General features: G+C 43.7%; 1 protein-coding gene across 2 annotated transcripts in view; it reads left to right on the top strand.

Moving 5' to 3' along the window:
* Positions 1–25,180, top strand: part of LOC139411170 (importin 11) — a 231,111-nt gene extending 205,931 nt beyond the window's left edge. The window contains exons 29-30 of one of the 2 annotated variants that reach the window (XM_071157083.1): positions 24,643–24,828; positions 24,884–25,180. In XM_071157083.1, coding sequence (XP_071013184.1) covers positions 24,643–24,807 — 165 coding nt within the window. In that variant the 3' untranslated portion in view covers positions 24,808–24,828; positions 24,884–25,180. Of the gene's footprint in view, positions 1–24,642 lie in introns of both variants that reach the window. The other variant, XM_071157082.1, reaches the window with a different exon arrangement.
* The last annotated feature ends 206 nt before the right edge of the window (positions 25,181–25,386 follow it).

Here is a 25,386-nt window from a genome sequence, read left to right as displayed (position 1 = left end):
GCTGGTATCCATGAGATACCGCTGTTTCACCCTTCGACAGAATTGATCGATCTTTATATGAATTCTCTGCTTTCATTCAAGTGCTGTTTATAATTAGTACATTGTGTGTGTGTTTGGGAGAGTAAAGATGAACATGTGTAGGCATTAAAGTCTGCCGTTGACTTGAGGGATTGCCATCTCTCTCTGAGGAGCTGGGAGGGTGCACAAAAGACTATGCTAAGAGAATCCATCCTTCCACCACTGAAGTGAGAATGAGAAAGGGCATTTCACGCTATTAGGCCTTGTAGAATCGATATCCTAGCATTGACGGCCTGCCCTCCCATAAGTCCACAGCACTTCCTCATGATCATGCAAAGGAAGTAGAGGGACTGAGAGATTCCGGAGAGATCCGTGTCAGTCCAACATTTTCAGACCCTGTGTAAGATTAACTGATAGCCGGGAAAGTGTGGAGGAAGGAATGTATTATTGACTAGACAGAAGGGGGACCTCAGACCAGCAAAAGACACTGACCGACTGAATAAAAGTAGCACGGTCATTTTTCAATGTGTAACCATTGGTATTTCGTGTTCCATTTTTAAACTGCAGCAGATTATATTGATATTTTCCCACTTGTTTTTTGGAAAAGAGCTTTCAGGCTTTAAAATTCTCGGTTTGAAATATGACCCTGAAGTGCTTGTTGGTGCAAAGACATTAAAGACATACAAGAACAATGCAATAAAAGCGTTTGTCAGCGTCTATTGTCTCAAATCAAGTTTAACTCTCATTCCTTCCTGCATGAGATACTTTACAGAGAGTGACAGATGGGTGAAGCTAATGGCCTAGGAGGCGCGATCAAATAATTACTGTATCTTTCAGAGAAAGAGGGAGAGAGAAACGGAGAAGGGACTGCAATGGGGTTGGAGGAAATTAGTGGTGTGAATCTCTCTCTTTCCATTATCAATTATTTAAACATGTGACATAACACATCCATGATCTATATGACACTCCTGCCAAGTTGGATTTGCATCACTCTGACTGGCAGCCAGTGGTGTGAATTTACTGTTTAATAGATGAGCGCAGAGAGCTCTGTGGGTTTCATGTTGGTTCAATGCTTCATTTTAAGCTTTGCATACAAGCCATTAGTTTAGTGGTCACCAACCTTTTCTGAGTCGAGATCAATTTCGCAGACAAAAAGCACGTTCTACCGCTCAAATGGACATTAACCTAATAAAAACTGTTCTGTAGGAATGGGCGGTAGCATTTGCAATCATGACGTCTGTGGTCTTCAGGTCGGAAAGTCAGAGCTCTAGAAAGTTCAGGTGACAGTTTTTCCCCAGTCGGATCTCATTACTTTTTCAAGTTCCCAGTTGTCTTGGAAACGGCATTAGTCTCAATGGAGGGATGATAGTTGATAAAAATCATAATTTGTTTATATAGCATATCAACTATTTATTAGAGGCTGTGCATTATTTATAATAAGGGGTACTTGGAGTAAATGGGACCTCTCTAAAATGAAAATGGGTGGCCCTCAATTCAGAAAAATATATACTTCCATTCAAAAGTTTGGGGTCACTTAAAAAACACCAGTCTCAACGTCAACAGTGAAGAGGCGACTCCGGGATGCTGACTTTCTGGGCAGAGTTCCTCTGTCCAGTGTCTGTGTTCTTTTGCCCATCATAATCTTTTATTTTTATTGTCCAGTCTGAGATATGGCTTTTTGCAACTCTGCCTAGAAGGCCAGCATCCCAGAGTCGCCTATTCACTGTTGATGTTGAGACTGGTGTTTTGCGGGTACTATTTAATGAAGCTGCCAGTTGAGGACTTGTGAGGTGTCAGTTTCTCAAACTAGACACTCTAATATACTTGTCCTCTTGCTCAGTTGTGCACCGGGGCCTCCCACTTCTCTTTCTACTCTGGTTAGGGCCAGTTTGCGCTGTTCTGTGAAGGGAGTAGTACACAGCGTTGTACGAGATCTTCAGTTTCTTGGCAATTTCTCACATGGAATAGCCTTCATTTCTCAGAACAAGAATAGACTGACAAGTGTCAGAAGAAAGTTATTTGTTTCTGGCCATTTTGAGCCTGTAATCGAACCCACAAATGCTGATGCTCCAAATACTCAACTAGTCTAAAGAAGGCCAGTTTTATTGCTTCTTTAATTAGCGCAACAGTTTTCAGCTATACTAACCTAATTGCAAAGGGTTTTCTAATGATCAATTAGCCTTTTAAAATGATGGATTAGCTAACACAATGTGCCATTGGAACACAGGAGTGATGGTTGCTGATAATGGGCATCTGTACACCTAAGTAGATAGTCCATCAAAAAAATTGTTGTTTCTAGCTACAATAGTCATTTACAACATTAACAATGTCTACACTGTATTTCTTATCAATTTGATGTGATTTTTATGGACAAAAAAATGATTTTCTTTCAAAAACAAGGACATTTGTAAGTGACCCCAAACTTTTGAACGGTAGTGTACTTTCACTCAACCCGACCCTCCCCTGTACCCAAAATAAAACAAAGAGGATAGCAAAAAAACATTCCACCATTTACCCTCACTCCTAGGACAGACCAGAGCCTTTGATATGCTGTTTTAGAAACTGTTCTCTATCGTATAAGCATTGCATGGCAACATGGCAATTTTGATGCTAGAAGGTTGTAGGTTCGTAGACCACCGCAGACAAGGGTAGTGGTGAAAATATGTCCTTTAAAACAAATGATTGAAGGAACCTATCATCGTCTTTGAGGTTCCAATGAAAAAGTAGCCTTTTATATACACATTTCATGCAATTTTACGTATCAGAATATTTACCACCGAAATTACAAGCTAAGAATGGACAGAGAGAGAGGCCTATGCATTCATCTTATCATAATTCTCCAATGCCACATTAGTGTGTCTGATATGTGATTTGCCTGATTTGCAAATAATTAAATATGTGACGTCATTATGAATCTAAGCATGGTACTTTCAAAAGTTAGGCCTACCTTTCCATCCCAAACAGAGTAGGCCTGACGCAGAAACATTTCAGCTTTAACTGCTGGCTACTCTTCCATGGCTTAACCCAAGGAGAAAGGTGGTAACAAGTATTTTCTTAAAAGCTGTCTGAGTTTACAGAAAGTTGTAGGTTGTAGCTCAACGTCTGAATGTCATAGAGACTAACCAAATATATCCCCATAATGCATCGGAGTCACGTCTTTCCTGGGTATTTTACAGCAGTTTCTAGCATAAAGTGTCACGGACTAAAGCACCATTTATAGATCGCTTTATTTAATCAGGACTGTTTTATTTTCTTAAGTCTTTAGCTAACAAGGGGTAGGCCAATGCTTTTTGCCATTTTCTATAACAAAATGTATGGCATACCCTCCCATACCCCTTCATTTTGAGCCCTGGTTTTAACTTAACACACCAAGTCCTTCACTGACACGGGTATTTAAAGAGTGGGTAGAGGAATTGGCCCAGATAATCTATGGATAGCAGTCTATAAATTCATCTTATTTCTTAAATAGGAAGAAATAGGCGCCAACACAAAGCCCTCTTGTTGTTAGAAAATTCTAATTAAAATAAAGACTGTTAAAATGAGTAATGCCTACTCGATTTAGCCTGAATTAGCCTACTTTCAGAACCAGGCGCTGTCCGTCTCTGATTGATTGTGCTCCAGCTGCCTCTTCAAGTTTCAGCACCACAAAGCTGTCATGTAAAAGACTCGGGAAGGACGTTTTTTTCTTAGAAATATAGCTTTGCCCTGTGCTTCTCCGAGCATGAACTTGGCCTATACACTATGGATAATTGATTCCCACACTTAAAGCCTATAGGCGCACTTGATATTGCGTGCCCAGAGGAGAATCAGAGATGAGGGGCGGCAATCAGACACACATCCCTTGACTGAAATTTTAAAAGCATGACCCTCCCCCGTTCACCTCCATTTCCCCATTACATACATTTCTAACCGTCTGAGAAGCTGTAGTCATCTATAAATCATGAACAACAGGCCTTGTACATGTAATTACTTTAACTTTAGAATTGTTTCATAAAGAATCATAGTTGTATGGTGTTCTAATGCCAAAACCATCCAGTTGCAATATCTTGCCCAGTGTCTACAACTCACGTCCATACAGTAGAACGCTCTCCACTACAGAGACAAACAGGCGAACTTTGATGTTGTCTGGCAGGGTCGACGATTTCCAGAACACCTTCAGGCTCAAAAAATCGAAACCATGAAAACAGTCCCAAGAGGATAAGAAGGTAGAAAGAAAAAGGGGCCAGGAAATTGGTGGCTCTGATACTCTAATCTGTACCATGTTTTAGGGCAAAGTCAATATCAATTACTTCAGCTGTTTGGAGTCTGGTCTGGTGCTCGTAAGTGTTGTCTCACTACTTCCCCAGTCCAGGACAGACTTCGAAACTTTCTAAAGGAGCTATTGATTTATTTTAATGCAAACGAGAGACAGCGAGACTGAACATTTGGTCACAATTTTATTTGATTTTTTTAGGGATTTGCGTATTCTCTCTGGTACATTACTGCACAGGTAGTGAGGGATAGCAAGTCTCTCAAACGTTCAAAAATTAAATAAATCAACTGGGCTTTGAACCCAGATGCTTTGTCTCTTCCCACTGTCATGACTTTGCCCTGTTGCGTGAGGGTCATAAAACTCCCTTTCTCTTCCCCCCCACTGGTTTATGACCCCCCACCCCATAAATACCGAAAGTCTCTCCACTCTATAGAATTGACTTGAAAATCCTCTGTTACCACAGAGAGAGACTGCAATACATTAACATCAAAAGGTTGGGGAATGGAATGATATTTCTGTAATCCAACCGGTTGACAGTGTCTGTTGGTACTTAAAGAATACGATGTCAGATCAGTTGTTGTCTGGGACATTATGTCTGATGATAGGACGACATAAATTGTATCTTGGAAAGTCTACACATTCAGATTCAAATGGAATTGTTGTACAATTTGTATGTTTAGCTATAAAACGTTTTGTGAAAAAATTCTATGTCATTTTAACCTTCTAAATGAGAGAATTGTTTTCATAAGTCATTTTATTCACACTCAGTGGCCACGCCCAAGTGAAGATATTGGTTGGAGAGGGATGAAACACGCCCTTCTCTTCCCCAATTCACATCAGACTAAGCAAACCCCAACGTGAGCTGTGGTTTGCAAATGGTTGAATATCCACTCTACGTAACTAAATTTACATGAGACCAGATCACGTGGAGGTGACGATCACCACGCTGGAATGGTGAATTTCTACTAGACCAGCCAGAATACAGCTTGAGCTGATAATGGCAAAATGGTATGAACTTTGAACTCTTATTCACTGAAGAAGTGATACATCCTAGAAGTCGTATGTTTAGCTGCAGCTGTAAATGTACGTGGCCTAGGAAAGGAAAAGACAGACCATCTCCTAATAAGAATGAAAGGGTACAACGTATCCACACTACGACCAGAAATATTCTTCAAAGGACAAGGGCAATATCTGCTGGGCAAACCAGTCTTCCATCTTCGACCCATCTATCGAAGCGCAGCTCAGTGTAAATATATATCTTGCATTTTCCTTTTCTGGGTGGTTATTAGAATGCATAAGATTTTGTATTTATGATAGTATAGTTTCTCAAGGTCCGATTTAGACCCAATTCCCTTTGTCCCTCAGTCTTCCCACTCTTTCATTCAAAACCAACCCCCTTTCTTTGTGTCACAATTCATCATATCGGTTTCGCCGCTCTGGACTTTTTATGACATGATTAGTAATCGATATATGATCCATCCTTTGTATATGTAATTCTGTGTGATTATTTAGTAAATAAATAATTTTGCCAATTTTTGTATTGCTGTTTCATCTTGTTAGCCAGGGTTTGTAAAACCAAGAATTTTACCATGTTCAGATGAGACTGTATAAGGTGACAATTAATTATTGACTGCTATTGATATAAAAGATCCTCAGATCTTTAAGAGTTTATTCGGAAGACAGCAGCTCTATAAACACTCTTCCGTGGTACCCCAGGTTATTAACGAGTGAATTGTTGCATGGTTTAATTCAATCACGTAATCAATCAAACGTTAGGTAATCGATTTGATAAACTAGCCTGTCATAATTTAATCAGTCAGAGACACGACGCCGCCGTACCATGGGCATTGGACTGTGCTGCCTGCCTGGGATTTGTCACAGTCTGTGCTGTGGTCGACTGTTTGCGTGTGTTTGGGATTTTTAAGTAGTTTATTTTAGCTGCTTTAATGGCGTTGTTTGATTTATGGAGGCTGGTGGGGAATGCAGTGGGGATTTAATTGGGGCTCCAGATAAAATGTCTGAGGGAAATGGTGCAGCATGTTACATCACCAGGAGACCAGAGGAACAGGACTATTTGGGGCTTCTCACATCCAGTCAGACACAATAGCCTTTTTGTAGGTTTTTTTTCTGACTGACTTGCTCATACTGAAGATTCCTCTTAACTCTTTAACAGGGCGATAGAACTAGTTTAGCTTTCCTAATACATTGACATTGTTGTTGAATGTTTGTTTTTCCTCGTAACCTGCTAAAGCTAAAAAAAATATTTGTAAGTTATGAAATGGGTTTGTAGACGTGTCCTTAACATCACCTCTGCTGATCCGACTATTCACACGTACTGAATATGTTTGCATGGACACAAGCCCCCGGAGGCAGAAGAAACGCTAGATAGTCAGAGACGATCATGTGGTACTGAATCACCAGCCACTCTGTGAAGCAGGGATCATCAACTATATTATTTGAGTGAATTATTGGGGGGCTGGAACATAATTACAAATAATTTGTGGACTTCAAATTGACCGCAAGAAACCCAAACAGATGTAATATTTGACTAAAACGTAATCATTTAATTTGTATATGATCACGTGTCTCTTTAAATCAAATCAAATGTATTTATATAGCCCTTCGTACATCAGCTGATATCTCAAAGTGCTGTACAGAAACCCAGCCTAAAACCCCAAACAGCAAGCAATGCAGGTGTAGAAGCACGGTGGCTAGGAAAAACTCTCTAGAAAGGCCAAAACCTAGGAAGAAACCTAGAGAGGAACCAGGCTATGAGGGGTGGCCAGTCCTCTTCTGGCTGTGCAGGGTCGAGATTATAACAGAACATGGCCAAGATGTTCAAATGTTCATAAATGACCAGCATGGTCAAATAATAATAATCACAGGCAGAACCGTTGAAACTGGAGCAGCAGCACGGCCAGATGGACTGAGAACAGCAAGGAGTCATAATGCCAGGTTGTCCTGAGGCATGGTCCTAGGGCTCAGGTCCTCCGAGAGAGAGAATTAGAGAGAGCATACTTAAATTCCCATAGGACACCGGATAAGACAGGAGAAGTACTCCAGAAATAACAAACTGACCCTGGCCCCCCGACACATAAACTACTGCAGCATAAATACTGGAGGTTGAGACAGGAGGGGTCAGGAGTACTGTGGCCCCATCCGATGATACCCCCGGACAGGGCCAAACAGGAAGGATATAACCCCACCCACTTTGCCAAAGCACAGCCCCCGCACCACTAGAGGGATATCTTCAACCACCAACGTACCATCCTGAGACAAGGCCGAGTATAGCCCACAAAGATCTCCGCCACGGCACAACCCAGCAGGAAGATCACATCAGTGACTCAACCCACTCAGGTGACGCACCCCTCCTCTGGACGGTATGAAAGAGCACCAGTAAGCCAGGGACTCAGGCCCTGTAATAGGGTTAGAGGCAGAGAATCCCAGTGGAAAGAGGGGAACCGGCCAGGCAGAGACAGCAAGGGTGGTTCATTGCTCCAGAGCCTTTCCTTTCACTTTCACACTCCTGGGCCAGACTACACTCAATCATATGACCCACTGAAGAGATGAGTCTTCAGTGAAGACTTAAAGGTTGAGACCGAGTTTGCGTCTCTCACATGGGTAGGCAGACCATTCCATAAAAATGGAGATCTATAGGAGAAAGCCCTGCCTCCAGCTGTTTGCTTAGAAATTCTAGGGACAATTAGGAGGCCTGCGTCTTGTAACCGTAGCGTACGTGTAGGTATGTACGGCAGGACCAAATCAGAGAGATAGGTAGGAGCAAGCCCATGTAATGCTTTGTAGGTTAGCAGTAAAACCTTGAAATCAGCCCTTGCCAGGAAGCCAGTGTAGGGAGGCTAGCACTAGAGTAATATTATCAATTTTTTGGGCTCTAGTCAGGATTCTAGCAGCCATGTTTAGCACTAACTGAAGTTTATTTAGTGCTTTATCCGGGTAGCCAGAAAGTAGAGCATTGCAGTAGTCTAACCTAGAAGTAACAATAGCATGGATTTGGACAGAAAGTTTCTGATTTTTGCAATGTTACGTAGATGGAAAAAAGCTGCCCTTGAAACAGTCTTGATATGTTCGTCAAAAGAGAGATCAGGGTCCAGAGTAACGCCAAGGTCCTTCACAGTTTTATTTGAGACGACTGTTCAACCATTAAGATTAATTGTCCGATTCAAGAGAAGATCTCTTTGTTTCTTGGGACCTAGAACAAGCATCTCTGTTTTGTCCGAGTTTAAAAGTAGAATGTTTGCAGCCATCCACTTCCTTATGTCTGAAACACAGACTTCTAGCGAAGGCAATTTTGGGGCTTCCCCATGTTTCATTGAAATGTACAGCTGTGTGTCATCCGCATAGCAGTGAAAGTTAACATTATGTTTTCGAATGACATCCCCAAGAGGTAAACAATAGTGGTCCTAAAACGGAACCTTGAGGAACACTGAAATTTACAGTTGATTTGTCAGAGGACAAAGAATCTTTATTATGCGTGGGGAATACTTGGGAACAGATTTCCAAAATGTAATAATTTGGAGCCGATTTCCTGGTGTTTTTAGACTTATGCCTGCCACCCCCCAAAAAATGATACATTTTTGGGTGGGCAATAAAACACCAGCCGCCAGTTGTGGAACCCTGCTGTAGAGCGATATGAAGAAAGTGGCCGGAGCTGAAGTAATGTTATCTGGATTTATTTTATCAATCATAGTTGATGGAGGGGAAGCAACTATTGAACCACCCAGACAGGTGTCCGATGAGGAATCACTTATCTGATGACATGGATCGGACTGTTCTGTTTCCTGGCACTTATGGGCATTGATACATCAATCAATTGGTGGATTTGTGTACATACGTGTGTTCGTGCGTGTGTGCGTGCTAGCTTGTCAGTTCCATTTATTTTTCATCCATTGATACATGGATTGATTGGTGGAGTTGTTTGTGAAAGCTCTCTTTGATGCATTGATACATGGATTGATTGGTGTGTGCCGGCCGGAGGCCTCAAGGCTGAGTGTGATAATTGAGTGGCATGATTGGTCTCTTGGTCAGATGGTTCTTTCAGAGTCAGTCACTCCACAGTCTGGTGATTGGAAATGGAAGGACACAATGCTCATCTCCTGCTTTTTACTTCTTCTTCTTTTTTGATCTCACTGAAGTTTGTACTACTGCGGGAATTTAATTGGAACCGTGGTGTTCCATTGTTGAACCTTGTAGCTAGAGGCTGACTCGGTCTCATTTCCACTCTACTGGCTCTACACAAAAAAAAGGGACTGGCCATTTTCTAGCAACAGACAGACCCAATGCAGACAATCACAGTAGTGAATTGACTGAAGATGTGTGTCACCAGTAATAAAAAAATAAAGGCACCCGAAGACCAATGGTGCGGATGACATCATTCTGTTATTGATTCCGCCTGTGAGTTATCCTTATCTGAGACAGACATATGCATGCATGCACGCACGCACACACACACACACACACACACAATTCCTCACCTACATGCTCAGCTGTGTTTCCTCAGTCCATGCCATCAATCAGTCCTATGATTGCTTGCCACATCAGCTATTTACTGTGGTCGTTTATAAAGCCTCTCTTTCATCTCTGGAGAACACAATAAAACTGATTTTTTTCCCTCTACTCTCATCTCCCCTGATGGCTTGTCTCACTCCTGTCTTCAATCAGCAGCTCCTGGGCATCTCACAGGACAGACACACACACACCCACACACATACAGAGTAATTCACAGAGGCAGGTCCCTTTGGGCTTATTGATCTCTTAGAGCTGCTGTTATACCCCCCCGATGCCTCCCAAGAGCTCCAGCCAACACTGCTACTGGCTCAAAAGAACAGAGGAGGCTAATCTTTTGATTAGTATCTGTGTTTGTGGCTTCACATTCACTAGATATTAAGCACAGGCACACCATAGTCCTTCAGTTAAATAGATAGTTACATAGTACAATATTTGATAGCTATTTGAAGTTGATCTGAGGTAGCCTATGTGCAATTTTCCCAATGCATTTTCACATTTGAGTAATTTAGCAGGCACTCTTATCCAGAGCGACTTACAGAAGCAATTAGGGTTAAGTGTCTTGGGGGCACATCAACAGGTTTTTCACCTAGTTGGCTCGGGGATTCGAAGCAGCGACCTTTCTGTTCGCTGGCCCAACGCTCTTAACCGCTAGGCTACCTGCTGCCCTATGCACGCACACACACATTGCCCTCTGTCGATGTGGCTTTGTTTAGTTTGTTTACTTATGCCCTCAGTAAAATAACAGAAATCATCAGCAGGGTTAAGTTGGACACTTGGTGTGCTCCGATTGGTGTTTTGTGGGGGGGGGTGCGTACGCGTGTGTGTGGGTTTGTGTGCTATAACTAATTACGCCCTTTCGCCCAATGCTGTTCAAGGCAATTTAATTTGTACTGCTTCATTTAGTGTGGAAATTACTATAATTAAGGCTTAATCCTCTGACGAGCTTAGGGATCATGAACCTAGTCAATACATCACACACAGGAGAGAGACAGGGAAATGTCTGTTTTTACTCTCATTGTCCATCTTTCAGCAGTTTTCCCTCCATCTCTCTCGCTCATAGTTCTTCTCATCATACGCATGTCTCTGCCCCCAGTCTTTCCTTTCTTCTGACTCTTTTCTCTCCTCGCTCTCTTTCAAAATATGCAGAAACACATACACACACACACCTCACACATCCCTATTCCCGTATCAGTGATTAGTCAATACAGTAACTTGTTTTCCTCTCTGACACCTGGGCTCCCAGGCAGGCCCTTGCATCCCGCGCTCAACAGCGAGACCCGGGTCACTAATTGACCCAGAGGTTACTGCTAATGGCGTCTCGTTAGCAGCGAGGGGGTACAGGGACTGTGCGTGCATGTGTGACTGTGTGTGCGTGCCTGCTTGCGTTTTCATGACAGCATCTATGCACACACATGGCTTTCCTACGGTCCGAAAAGCTTAAATTCCTCCCGTCCTCAGTTGGAGCACCAAGGTAACCCCAGCCCATCTCCTGTTGTTTTAGCAGCTCTACTGACTAGTGTAATGAAGATCATTATGAATACAGATAACACTCATTAGTGCTGTTTCAATAACCACCTGTCACTGCCGAAGCGGTCTCCCATTTATCATACCTGCCTGCAGTTTACAGGGAAAACGTGTCCTCTTGTGTGCGTGTTAGTAAATAATATCAACTCTGAATTTCAGAATTGTTATAATGAATATTATTGTGAGTAGTTTAACCTTAATTATTACCTCTAAGACGGTTCCACAACCTCTTGTGTCTGTGTGAGGTAAAGGGTGTGATGACGTTTGATCAGATTTACAGTCTCATACTTGAAAGGGCAATCCGGGATTGCTACTGCACATCCATTTTTGGACTTTTGGATTAATGAGATATAGTCATTGATTTGGGAAGAATGCACGTATAAATGCCTCAGGAACGTAGTTCAACTATCGTACCCCATCAGAACCCAAAATTGAAGGGGGAAAAATGGCCAATATTTCTAAACATTGTAAATGTAAACAAACATTGGATAGCCTCAAAACGTGCTTAGAACTACACTTTTGATATCTTGGATTGTCCTTGCATCCATACAGTAGCTCTGGCTTTGAATTTGAGTGGTTACATTTCTCCAGGCCCGTCCCTCAGCATTTTACCAATAGAGGCAGGGATATCTCGTCATTGTTTCAACTAATGATTGTCCCTTTAATGTTGGGTTATTGACCTGGTCTAGACAGGCCAGTTAGACATTCCCTCTGTATCGATCAGAGGGCAACAGCGTTTTACCTCTAAACACACACACACGCACTCCAATTACTTTTTCCCCAAGGTAAATGTGTCCTGTCAACTTTTTAAGCACCCTCATATAGTCTTAATGACTGCCTTATTAAAGATGACAGTAAAAATTGGTGTATCAATGGGAGTAATTTAAACGTGCTGAGTAATGTTGTCATTGGGACCAGAGAGGCAGACTTTAATTGGGCTAAGTGTAGTGTCGTGTGAAGAGAGACTGAAATGCCATTTCCATTAGACCACAGACTTTTGTGTTTCCGTGGCTTGGCTCCAGTGACTCACTGTGAACTTAGGTCAAGTGCAGGGCGGAAACACCAGTCTGCACACATTGCAGCTCTCCAGGACTAGAGTGTCAATGTGAAAAGACTGGCCCTTAGCTGTATGGTAATGGGCACAGCCAGCTGATAGGCTTAGTTGAATTGGTGTAATACTTTTCAAATCTTTTCAGATGTGTAATATGACCTGAGAGGCCCAGTCCAGAATAGAGCAGGACCAGTGTGGTCGTGTTTGTGGAATGGCTGGATCTCCACTCTGGGAAGATTGTCTACAGTACAGCACAAATTAGTTAATGCAAGACAACAGCGTCCACTAAAATCAGCGCTCGTTACCGGGCAGAGAAGACGGCAACATGCACAGGGGAGCTGGGCTCTCCATCTGTGTTTGGTAAACCTCGTTCAAACTGGTGTTTTGAGGTAGGCAGTTGATGTTGTTTCCCATTATTCAGTATCAGATGCGTGTGTGTGTGCGCGCATCTTTTCAAGGTTTCCCACCACACGCCGCAAGAATGCTAAAGTGTGTGTCTGCGCTTGCGTGTGCTCGTGTAGACTGCTAAAGAATACCTGCCTCTGGATGTTCTTTCTCCGTTTTCTCTATTCCTCTTCTGTCCTCCCTCCTTTTCTTCCTCTTCTTCTAAAATGTTTAACACATGACTCATACACTGAGTGTACAAAACATTAGGAACACCTTCCTAATATTGAGTTGCACCCCCTTTTGCCCTGAGAAACAGCCTCAATTTGTCGGGGCATGAACTCTACACAGTGTCGAAAGCATTCCACAGGGATGCTGGCCCATGTTGACTCCAATGCTTCCCACAGTTGTCAAGTTGGCTGGATGTCCTTTGGGTGATGAATCATTCTTGATACACACGAGAAACTGTTGAGCGTGAAAACAGTGTTGCCGTTCTTGACACACTCAAACCGGTGCGCCTGGTGCCTACTACCATACTCCCTTCAAAGGCACTTAAATATTTTGTCCTGCCCATTCACCCTCTGAAATGTACACACACACACACACAATCCATGTATCAATTATCTCGAGGCTTAAAAATCCTTGACAAGGGACATCAATAAGGGATCATAGCTTTCACCTGAATTTACCTAGTCATTCTGTCATGAGAGTAGGCGTTCCAAATGTTTGGTACACTCAGTGTATATCATCTGTTTATTGTTACTTTCTGTATACAGCCTGGGGGACAAAGGGAACCGGGGAGGAGGTGAAGTTACCGCCGTTTTCTGAAGACCGCCATTGAACAATCATATGCATGTGAAGTGTGCCCATAATGTGAGTGTAGGTGTAGGCTCATGTATACCGCCTGTGTGTAAAGAGGTTGAGAATGACGTGCGTGTCTGTGTGGGAGGAGATTGAGAATGATGTGTGTGCTTGCATGGAGATGAACAGGGGTCAGAGGTGCAGTTGAAAACCCACGTTTCTCTTTTTAAGAGAACATAAAACGGTCTGACGTGAGAGGTGATGAAATTAAATTACGCTCCACGATCCATTTGGTTATGAGTAACAAGTCTATGAACCGTTGTCCCTCTCCACACACACTAGGTATGGATAGAAAGGGTTCAGAGGGTGATGGGGATTACGTTAGCTACATATTAGGGTTTAATATTTTCCTGAAAATTTACTAATTTTCCTTACCGAGAGATTTGCAAGCCTTTCCTGGACATCCCGGTATTCTCGTTCAAAATAATACCAGCGGGAGGGGAAGGGGGAATCGGACTTAATTATACCACTGTAAATGGAGAAATATGCATTAATCTAACGGTTTCTTGATGTAGGCAATTTGTTGCAATTGAATAAACTTTTAAGTTCTCCTGAAAGTTCTCCACCCTATTTAATTGATGTAGCCTACCGGTAGTTCTATTGTAGGCCTATGAATCACTGTTGGCCGACAAGTAAAATATGAGGTTATTACAGCCTACAAAATTACTTTTGTTTTAGCCTACCTTTGACTGAAAGATGTCAGACAGCTCTGTTGGTCCTTTTCTATCCCCTTTCACCTGGTTATCAGGGGAATTAGGGAAGGTTGTGGAATTTTCTTTAACTTAATGATAACCTACTTATTGTGGTGACTTTTTTGATTTATTTTACCTTTATTTAACTAGGCAAGTCAGTTAAGAACAAATTCTTATCTTCAATGACGGCCTAGGAACAGTGGGTTAACTGCCTGTTCAGGGGCAGAATGACAGATGTGTACCTTGTCAGCTTTTTGAACTTGCAACCTTCCGGTTACTAGTCCAACGCTCTAACCACTAGGCCGCCCCTTTGTCACAGGGAACATATCCGATTCTTCGTTAAACAAACAAATAGCGGAGATTCAGCACGATGGATAGCGAAGCAATTGATCAATTAAAGATCATGGAACAATGTTGCAAATGTCTATTCCAGTGTGTCAATTCCAGGTGAGTAGCACATATGTTGAGTCTCTGCCAGTGCCACACAGCTAGTTTGGAGATGTGTTTATGTGTCATGGAGCAAGGCTCGACATTAACGCTTGCCCGAGACGAGTAAAAAAAATAATAATAATAACAATTAAATGTGTTGGACAAGCGTGTCTGAATGGACAAGTTTTTTTTTTAAGTCTCGCAAACCGAATCAAAACAATTAGGCTATTCCGAAATAATGATATACAACAGAATAACTAGGTAACCAATTCAAAACATATTGTGTAGTGTGGCTGTTTATCTCACTAGTTAACTATTTAGCGATTAGCGCGCATTTATGTCCTTGTCATGTGCGATGTCCGGCACTCGTGTACAACCGCAAATTACCAATACACGCAGTTGATACGGGTGGCAATTGATGAAACCAATTCTGCATACTCTGGTTGTAAAACGGTCTCTCAAGCACCCAAAATTGGCTAGGATTCTCCTCTATTCAATACTGGCCATGTAATTCCGACAGAGCTGACTGGTGTGTTTGAGCAGGGCTGTATCAAAAGCCTGCACACCCAATAGCTCTCCAGATGGAGGCTTGATGGACCACATGTGTTTTCATACAGTGCATTATTTTACTTTGTGGGTGTTAAGTGCCTTGCTCAAAGCCACAACAGCAAGAGATTGTAGTATATGGGATCAGAGACCAGCAGCCTTCCATTGTCAATACCAGTGATGATAATGAAGGTTCTTTTGTGAAGTAGTTCCTTGCATCACACAACACAATTTTCGTACACCTTTTTGGCCCATATTGTGTTACTGACCATTTTATTTTGTGACTTGAGCTTTTAGACAACTAAAAAAAAGCAGCCCTCAGACAGTTGATGTGTCCGTTTACTGCATCTGTTCGCACATACCTGTTTTGTATTTTTGCATTAGTACGTCATAGAAATTGTATATTATTGGTCCATGGTACCCGTCATTTTTGTCTTCTGGAAACGGGAAGGAACTTGTTTGGGAAATTGCAAGACACCAGTTACATGTATTAAATCATAGTACAGATGATGTTACCCAGGAAGCTGTGCATCCACCCCCAGACAGGGATTTGGTGTTATTACACAGGTTTGTTTCTCAAGTATTTTCTAGCAGGCGCCACCATAAACCTGCAAACAAAACTGGAGCAAAGAATAATTGCATCCAAGTTGTCTGGTTTTTCTCTATATACGGAATCAACAGCAGATAGTACCTGCGGAAAGCGTAGGTAACAGGATTAGATATTTAGGTTATGTTCCAAATGACACCCCAATCCTTATAGTGCACTACTCTGGTCAAAAGTAGTGAATAGAGTGCCAGTTGGCACTGAGCCTTCGACACAATTGCCCTCCGCCCACCAGGCCTCTACCAGCTACAGGACCTTTCCTCTTCCCCCTCTTTTGTCCTCTCTCCTCTCCCTTTTCTCGCTGATAAAACCGATCTGTACCCACCAGGCTTCTGCCAGTAACCTCTCCTCTTTCCTTTTTTTTCTCTTACATGCGTCTCCCTTCATCTCTCTTTTCCTCTCATCTCTCCCCTGCCTCTCCCCTCTTCTCACTAGGCTACTGCCACTCAACCCACAGCCAGCATTTTTCCCTTTCCCTACGTTTCATCTCTTTCCCTGATCTCTCCCTTCATCTCTCCCTTCCACTCATCTCTCTTCTACATCCCTCCTCTCCCGCTCCTTCTGACTGAACAGTGGCGTATCCACAGGTTAATGCTTTTCGGACAGCAGCATTCTCCTCACCTCTTCACTCTTTTCCCTTACACTCGTTCTCTCTTCCTTCTTTTCTCCCTCTGTCTTATTCTCTCTGTCTAAACAACCCTGTGCTCCTTAGGCTCCTGCCTATCTGTCAACCATTCTCTTCTCTCCGCTTACCTCTTTTCTCCCCTTACCATAATTTCTCCTTTCATCTTATCCCCCCCCCCCTTCTCCCCTTTACCTTCCTCTGTCATACCCTTTTCTCTTCTCACTGACTGAACAGTTGTGTTCCCACAGGGTAGCGGGCGGGTGTCCAGGCGTTGATTTAAAGTGCCCAGGCATTTCTTTGTGTTACTTTTTTTACGACGCCGTATTCAAAATATTATCCAGCTGGTTCTATGGCTGGTTCTGGAGCTGGATTTGTCATAAGCATTGATTTAGGGAAAACTTCACCTCAGATGGAAACCGCTTTCCTATCTTTTGCCATGAAGTTTTGCCGTCTTCCATAAATTGCAGCCTGGAATACACCATGGAAATAGTTAGAAGAATAAGATGAAGCTCCGGTTATACGGATAACTATTGGTGGCTGATTTGTGCTTTTCTGCGTTGTAATGGACACTGTGCGACCTTTGGTAGGTAGGCTGCTGGCAGGCTTTGATGTGATGTACAGCAAAGCCAAGTCAGCACGTGCTCATGGTTCTCACAGGGGAATTGAAATTATAGGTCATGCATGCCGCAAATTACATGTAACTATAATTTCCTTGAATGTTTGGCACATCTCAGTCCCAAAAAGGAAAAACTTTGCAGTGGCTTCTGATTAATTAACAATCCCATGCTGGTGTGTGGTAACATTCAATTAAAACCCAGCCCTGAGAAGAATTTATGTAATATCACAGGAAAATCAAATCAAATTTAACTTGTCACATGCGCCGAATACAACAGGAGTAGACCTTACCGTGAAATGCTTACTGGGCCGTACACACTACCCTCTGTAGCGCCATACAGTCGGATGCCGAGCAGTTGCCATACCAGGCGGTGATGCTCTCCATGGTGCAGCTGTATAACTTTTTGAGGATCTGGGGACCCGTGCCAAATCTTTTCAGTCTCCTGAGTGGGAAAAGGTGTTGTCGTGCCCTCTTCACAACTGTCTTGGTATGTTTGGACCATGATGGTTTGGACATCAAGGAACTTGAAGCTCTCGACCCGATCCACTACAGCCCCGCCGATGTGACTGGGGGCGTTTTCGGCCCTCCTTTTCCTGTAGTTCACAATCAGCTCCTTTGTCTTGCTCATGTTGAGGTAGAGGTTGTTGTCCTGGCACCACACTACATTATGCGAGTTGGAGTGGGTCTAGGGCACATATGTCAGAGTCAAGGCCCGCGGGCCACATCCGGCCCGCAAGAAGGTTTTTTACGGCCCCTGGGATGATCTTGATTTATTATTAGAACCGGCCCGCAGCAAGCCGGCAGCCCGCAGATCTTTTACACGCACCAATACTACATTTCCCACAATGCAAAGGTGACGCACCGAGCAGTAGGCTGCTTCATTTCAATATTTATTGGCACAGCAGTCGTCAGCATCACAGTAAAATTAACTTTCAGATACCCATCAAAAATGGCAAAACGGAAGGTGGATACTGAGAACCGGGGGTTTCAAACAAGGTGGGAGTCGGAGTATATGTTCACGAAGGTAGCTGGAAAACCTGTGTGTCTTCTGTGTGGAGAAAGTGTGGCGGTACTGAAAGAGTATAATCTGAGACGACATTATGAAACGAAACACGCGGACACACACGCGGACGCAACTGTCAAGGCCAGTTTTATTTTGGCAGAAGAGATCGCTAAATCAGCCCGGCCATTTACGGAGGGGGATTTCATCAAAAACTGCATGATTAAAGTTTGTGACGAAGTTTGCCCAGAAAAAAGGCAACTCTTTTTAAATGTGAGTCTGAGCAGAAACACCATTGCCGAGAGAGTAGACCAGTTGTCCATCAATCTAAAAGAGCAGCTTGTGAAAAAGGGAAAAGATTTTATTGCATATTCCTTGGCTGTGGATGAGAGCACCGACATTTCTGACATTGCCCAGTTGTCAATTTTCATCCGCGGAGTGGACTCCAACCTAAGCGTGACAGAGGAGTTTTTGGCTTTACGTCCTATGCATGGCACAACTACGGGGCATGATTTGTATGAAGAGGTGTCAAGATGTGTAAATGAGATGGAGCTGCCTTGGGAAAAACTCGTGGGTTTGACAACCGACGGAGCACCTGCGATGTGTGGACACAGGAGCGGACTGGTGGCGAAGATACGGGAAAAGATGCAAGAGGAAAACGCGACAGGTGAGCTGACAGCTTATCATTGTATCATACACCAGGAAGCGTTGTGCGGTAAAGCCTTGAAAATGGAGCATGTAATGAGCATCATCACGCGCACAGTTAACTTTATCAGAGCCAAAGGTTTGAATCACCGCCAGTTCAAGGCATTTCTGACGGAGTTAGAAACGGAGCATGGTGATTTGCCTTATCACACAGAGGTGCGATGGCTAAGCCAGGGAAAGGTGCTTCAAAGATGTTTCGAGCTTCGTGAGGAGATTTGTCTGTTCTTGGACAGCAAAGGGAAAGACACAACACAACTCCGAGACGAAATGTTTCTGTGTGAAATGGCTTTTCTGTGTGACATTACGAGTCATCTGAATGCAATAAACTTGCAGCTGCAGGGTCGGGATCGTGTCATCTCTGATATGTACAGTACAGTGAAGGCATTTAAAACCAAACTGACTCTGTGGGAGACGCAGATGCGGAAAGAAAATTTGAGCCACTTTCCCAGCTGCCAGACCATGAAAGAGAAGCTCTCTACCAGTGCGTTCCCGAGCACACAGTTGGCTGATAAAATAGGTATGCTTGCCGCTGACTTTCGACGCCGATTTGCTGACTTTGAAGCACAAAAAAGCAGGTTGGAACTGCTCGGTAACCCATTTGCTGTTGACGTGGAAAGCTCACCACCAAACCTCCAAATGGAGTTGATTGACCTCCAATGCAATGATGCACTGAGGGCAAAATATGCGGCAGTGGGTGCTGCGGAGTTCGCCCGTTTCCTCCCCGGCACAATGCCCCAGCTGCGCATCCAGGCTGCTCAAACGTTGTCTATGTTTGGCAGCACATACCTGTGTGAACAACTGTTTTCTTTGATGAACCTGAACAAAACATCACACAGAAGTCGACTTACTGCTGAACACCTCCACTCAATTCTGAGGATTTCTTCAGCTCAGAGCCTTACCCCGAACATTGATGAACTTGTGGAAAAGATGGGACACCACCAAGTATCACCCTCAACCTCAAACAAGTGAACATTACTGTGCAATCACATATTTAGAGTTTTTACTCAGTTCAAGTTTAAAAGTTAAAATTTAATATTTGTTTTCACTGCATGTTACTTCTCCTTAAACAAAGTGTTGTTTTTGATTAATAGATTTTTGCACTTTATTTTTTTGTATTTCAATCCAATTATATTTTAAAAATATTTCAGTTGAGTGGATGATAGAAAATTGCTATTATTGTTTTTTCTTTGAAGTAAATTTAGCCCACTTTTGCTAAAATAGAAAATATAGTCTACTGATGGTGCCTTGAATACCGGTTTCTTTCATTTAATGTTCATGTTATGGGGATATTTATATAAAGGAAATTTGTCTTTTGTGTCTGTTGAAAATTAAAGATTACTGACAGAGCCATAAGAAAATATTGCTTTATTTATCTGATCATATTGTAATATATTTGTTAGGTTTTCAGTAGGTTCAATTAGGTTCACTAGACTATATGCGTCATTTAAAAATTTTTCAATGAACATTCGAACAGTCCGGCCCTCGTCTTGTAGCTGATTTTTTTATTTGGCCCTCCGTCCATTTGACTTTGACACCCCTGGTCTAGGGTTTCCGGGATGATGGTGTTAATGTGAGCCATGACCAGCCTTTCAAAGCACTTCATGGCTACCGACTTGAGTGCTACGGGGCTGTAGTCACTTAGGCAGGTTACCTTCACTTTCTTGGGCACAGGGACTATGGTGGTCTGCTTGAAACATGTTGGTATTACAGACTCAGTCAGGGAGAGGTTGAAAATGTCAGTGAAGACACTTGCCAGTTGGTCCGTGCATGCTCTGAGTACAAGTCCCGGTGATCCGTCTGTGATCACGCTATGGAGAGTGTGATCACACAGTCGTCCGGAACAGCTGGTAATCTCATGCATGCTTCAGTGTTGCTTGCCTCAAAGCGAGTATAAAAGGCATTTAGCCCGTGTGGAAGGCTCGCATCACTGGGCAGATCGCGGGTGGGTTTCCCTTTGTAGTCTGTAATAGTTCGCATGCCCTGCCACTTCCGACGAGCATCAGAGCTGGTGTAGTAGGATTCAATCTTAGCCTTGTATTGACGTATTGTCTGTTTTATGGTTCGTCTGAAGGCATTGCAGGATCTCTTATTAGCGTCCAGATTAGGGTCCGTATCCAGGAAAGAGGCAGCTTTCGTCTTTAGCTCGGTGCGGATTTTGCCTTTAATCCATGGCTTCAATCCATGTTTTTTTTTCCTATTGATGCACATATGACATGCAGGTAGAAATGAGGTTAAACGGATTTAAGTTTGCTTGCATTAAAGTCCCCGGCCACTAAAAGCTCTGCTTCTGGTTGAGCATTTTCTTGTTTGCTTATGGCCTTATACAGCTCGTTGAGTTTCGGTCTTAGTGCCAGCTTCGGTTTGTGGTTGTAAATAGACGCCTACAAAAAATATAGATGAGAACTATTTTGGTAGATAGTGTGGTCTACAACTTTTCATGAGGTACTCTTACAGGCAAAAACTAAAGCAGGATGCACCAGTGACTAAGTCGATAAAGAAGTGGTCAGATGACGCAGGTGCTGAGCTACAGTCTTTTGCTAGCACAGTCTGGAACATGTTCCGGGATTCTTCCGATGGCATTGACGAGTACACCACATCAGTCATTGGCTTCATCAATAAGTGCATAGATGACGTCGTCCCCACAGTGACCGTACATACAAACCCCAACCAGAAGCCATGGATTACAAGCAACATCCGCACCGAGCTGAAGGCTATAGCTGCCGCTTTCAAGGAGCGGGTCTCTAACCCGTACGCTTATAAGTAATCCTGCTATACCCTCAGACAAACCATCAAACAGGCAAAGTGTCAATAAAGGACTAAGATTGATTCATACTACACTGGCTCCGATGCTCGTCAGATGTGGTAGGGCTTGCAAACTATTACAGGCTACTAAGGGAAGCACAGCCGCGAGCTGCCCAGTGACACGAGTCTATCAAACGAGCTAAATTACTTCTTTGCTCGCTTCGAGACAAGCAACACTGAAGCATGCATGAGAGCATCGGCTGTTCCGGACGACTGTGTGATCATGCTCTCTGTAACCGATGTGAGTAAGACCTTTAAACAGGTCAAAATCCACAAGGCCGCGGGACCAAACTGATTACCAGGATGTGTACTCAGAGCATGCGCTGACCAACTGGCAAGCTGTCCCTGACTGAGTCTGTAATATCAACATGTTTCAAGCAGACCACCAAAGTCCCTGTGCCCAAGAACACTAAGGTAACCTGCCTAAATGACTACTGACCCGTAAGCACTCACGTCTGTAGCCATGAAGTGCTTTGAAAGGCTGGTCATTGCTCACATCAACACCATTATCCCAGAAACCCTAGACCCACTCCAATTTGCATACCACCCCAACAGATCCACAGATGATGCAATCTCTATTGCACTCCACACTGCCCTTTGCCACCTGGACAAAAGGAACTACGTGTGAATGCTATTCATTGCCTACAGCACAGGGTTCAACACCATAGTGCCCTCAAAGCTCATCACCAAGCTAAGGACCCTGGGACTAAACACCTCCCTCTGCAACTGGATCCTGGACTTCCTGACAAGCTGCCCCTGTGTGGTAAGAGTTGGTAACAACACATCTGCCACGCTGATCCTCAACACTGGAGCCCCTCAGGGCTGTGTGCTCAGTCCCCTCCTGTACTCCCTATTCACCCATGACTGCATGGTCAGGGACAACTCCAACACCATCATTAAGTTTGCCGGTGACACAACAGGGCCTGATCACCGATATCGATGAGACAGCCTATAGGGAGGAGGTCAGAGACCTGGCTGTGTGGTGCCAGGATAACAACCTCTCCCTCAGCGTGATCAAGACAAAGGAGCTGATTGTGGACTACAGGAAAGTAGGACCGAGCACGCCCCCACTCTCATCGACAGGGCTGTAGTGGAGCAGGTTGAGAGCTTCATGTTCCTTGGTGTCCACATCACCAACAAACTATCATGGTTCAAACACACCAAGACAGTTGTAAAGAGGGCACGACAAAGCCTATTCCCCCTCAGGAGACTGTAAAGATTTGACATGAGTCTTCAGATCCTCAAAAAGTTATACAGCTGCACTATCAAGAGCATACTGACTGGTTGCATCACTGCATGGTATGGCAACTGCTCGGCCTCCAACCGCAAGACACTACAGTGGGTAGTACGTACGGCCCAGTACATCACTGGGGCTAAGCTTCCTGCCATCCAGGACCTCTATACCAGACAGTGTCAAAGAAATTGTCAGACTCCAGCCACCCTAGTCATAGACTGTTCTCTCCTACCGCACAGCAAGCGGTACCGGAGCGCCAACAGGCTTGTATGCTGCTGCTACTGCCTGTAACAATGCAGTTCACAGGAAGAAATGACAGTGCACTTTCAATTTGTTTGTTTTGGTATAGGCAGGGACAGACACATTCAATGTATGTTGTATAAGAGTGCTTTTAACTCTCGATACCATCTGTGACAATACCAGTAGCTCAATATTTCTTCCATGGTCAAAATTCAAACACAAAGCAGACAAAACTCTGGTCCTTTAAAATATTGTGTGTTTAAAATATTGCGTGCTTAAGGCTGGAAAATAAATAAATGTGACTCAGGATGACAACATGATGTTTGTTTCCAACATTAGGGCTGTTTTCCTAAAGAAGATAAATCTGTGTTGCTTCCTTACCACGATAACGAGTATCGCGATACTGGTATCGTCCCGGCCTCACTCTCTCTTATGCTCTTTGAAACCCCGTGTTGAACAGTTACAGTAGTCTGTTTCTCCTGTTCCTCTCTCTCCAGAGGATCGCAATACCCCTGTGTTTGTTTGATTATTTTAGCGCCGTGTCAGGTTTTTACCTCAGCCGGTGGAAACAGCAGGGGGTCGTATAGTTCCCCCAAATACCGATCCCAATCCCCTAATACTCTCAAGCCACACGGCGTTCTCTCTCTCCACCCCTCGCTCTTTAGCTGTCACTCTATATCTCTTTGTCCCTCTCCTTTTTTCTATTAATCATATGTTCCCTCTGTTGTGCCCAGTATGCAGAGCATCTGTGTTTAGTGCTTTTCTATTCCTGCGCAGTGTGGGGAACCACACTCAATGTGCACCTATGCATGTGTTAGCTTCCATAATTGGCTACTGTTTCACTCAGCCACGACACACACACACACACACACAGGTCCCTTGCTCATAATTTCACTTCACTACATGCGTGATATTGATCGTGATTTACCTCAGCATTGCTTTTCACTGTTCCTTCTGGGAAATCATTGAGTGTGAACCATAACACACGTGTCGGATTAGGGCACTCTGATTCGGATTGTTATTGTGTAACGTTGATGACATTCTCTCTATTAAGTCCATGCTCAACCCTGGTGGTTTGATTACACAGTAATGACAGGGAATTACCATAGCAAGTATACCTTCACTGATTGGCTTAGGAGTCAAGAAGGTCATTACCTGCCTCTCAGAAGAAGCTCACAGTGGCATTTCTCTCTGGCTCAGTTTCCTCTGATTTCCCCTGTAGACTAATTAGTGTGATTATCTGATGAAGCGCACTCCCACAACTATCTCTCATCTGCAACCAGGTTAGCACACAAACACACACTCACTCCCTGTTCGGTCTCTTGTAGCTAGTCTTCGATCACACGGTGCACAGTACGTGTTGCTGCATTCTCTATTTGTGTTACGTGTCTTGCTGACTTCCTACATTTCTCTCTACCTCCTAAAGCTAGAGGAATTTCAAGCTAGATGTATGACCTTACAGCAGTAGGTCTATGAGAATCTGTCTTAGGCGTCCTGCTAACTGCCTGTCTCTCTCTCTGTGTGTCCCTATAGTTGGCCCTGGAGGATCCGGTGCACAGTGTTTCCTTACAGCAGTATGTGTATGAGAAGCTGAAGGCCCAGCAGGCTCTGATGGGGGACCAGGGCTTTGGGGCTCTGATGGAGACGGTGGACACAGAGATCGTCAGGCAGCTCCAGGAGTTCCTACAGGGCCTCTGAGAGAGATGGAGAGAGAGGAGAGCCTCTACCTATCTCTACCCTTTCCCTCCTGTAACCTCAATGCATCCATCTCCAGACCTATACTATCTATCTCTCCTGATAGGCCTTTGAGCACAGGAGAGAAAAGACCTCAACCTCTGCCCCCTACTAACCATCTCGGCTGTACCTTATCCGTAGCCTACCTTTCCTCTCCTCGACCCCCTATTGGGCACGGAAGAGAGAGGACTGCAACATGTACCTCTACTACCCATGTCTACTTTTACCCATAATTCACTTGTCCTTTACCCACAACCCCCTCTTCTCTACCAAACCCTACCCTAACTACAACCTACCTAGAACCTTCCTTTACCCACAAACCACTTTTTTTTTTAAACACACACAGAAACATGAATAGAGCTTCCATTCTAACAGTTATTCTGCTTCTCTAGTTTTAGCATGGGGTAAATACTTAGGAGGATGTTAAGAGATGGGGGATTGAGGGAATATAACAATACGACGCAAAGACAACCTTCTGAAGAGGCAGGAGCCTTGGATTTTTTTTTTTTACTGGGAAAGCGTGTGTGGCGTGATGGGAATATG

This window comes from Oncorhynchus clarkii, chromosome 6, assembly GCF_045791955.1.
Source record: "Oncorhynchus clarkii lewisi isolate Uvic-CL-2024 chromosome 6, UVic_Ocla_1.0, whole genome shotgun sequence".
NCBI lineage: Eukaryota > Metazoa > Chordata > Actinopteri > Salmoniformes > Salmonidae > Oncorhynchus > Oncorhynchus clarkii.
The sequence above is the reverse complement of the archived record's forward strand: the minus strand, read 5'-3'. Positions and strand labels throughout refer to the sequence as shown.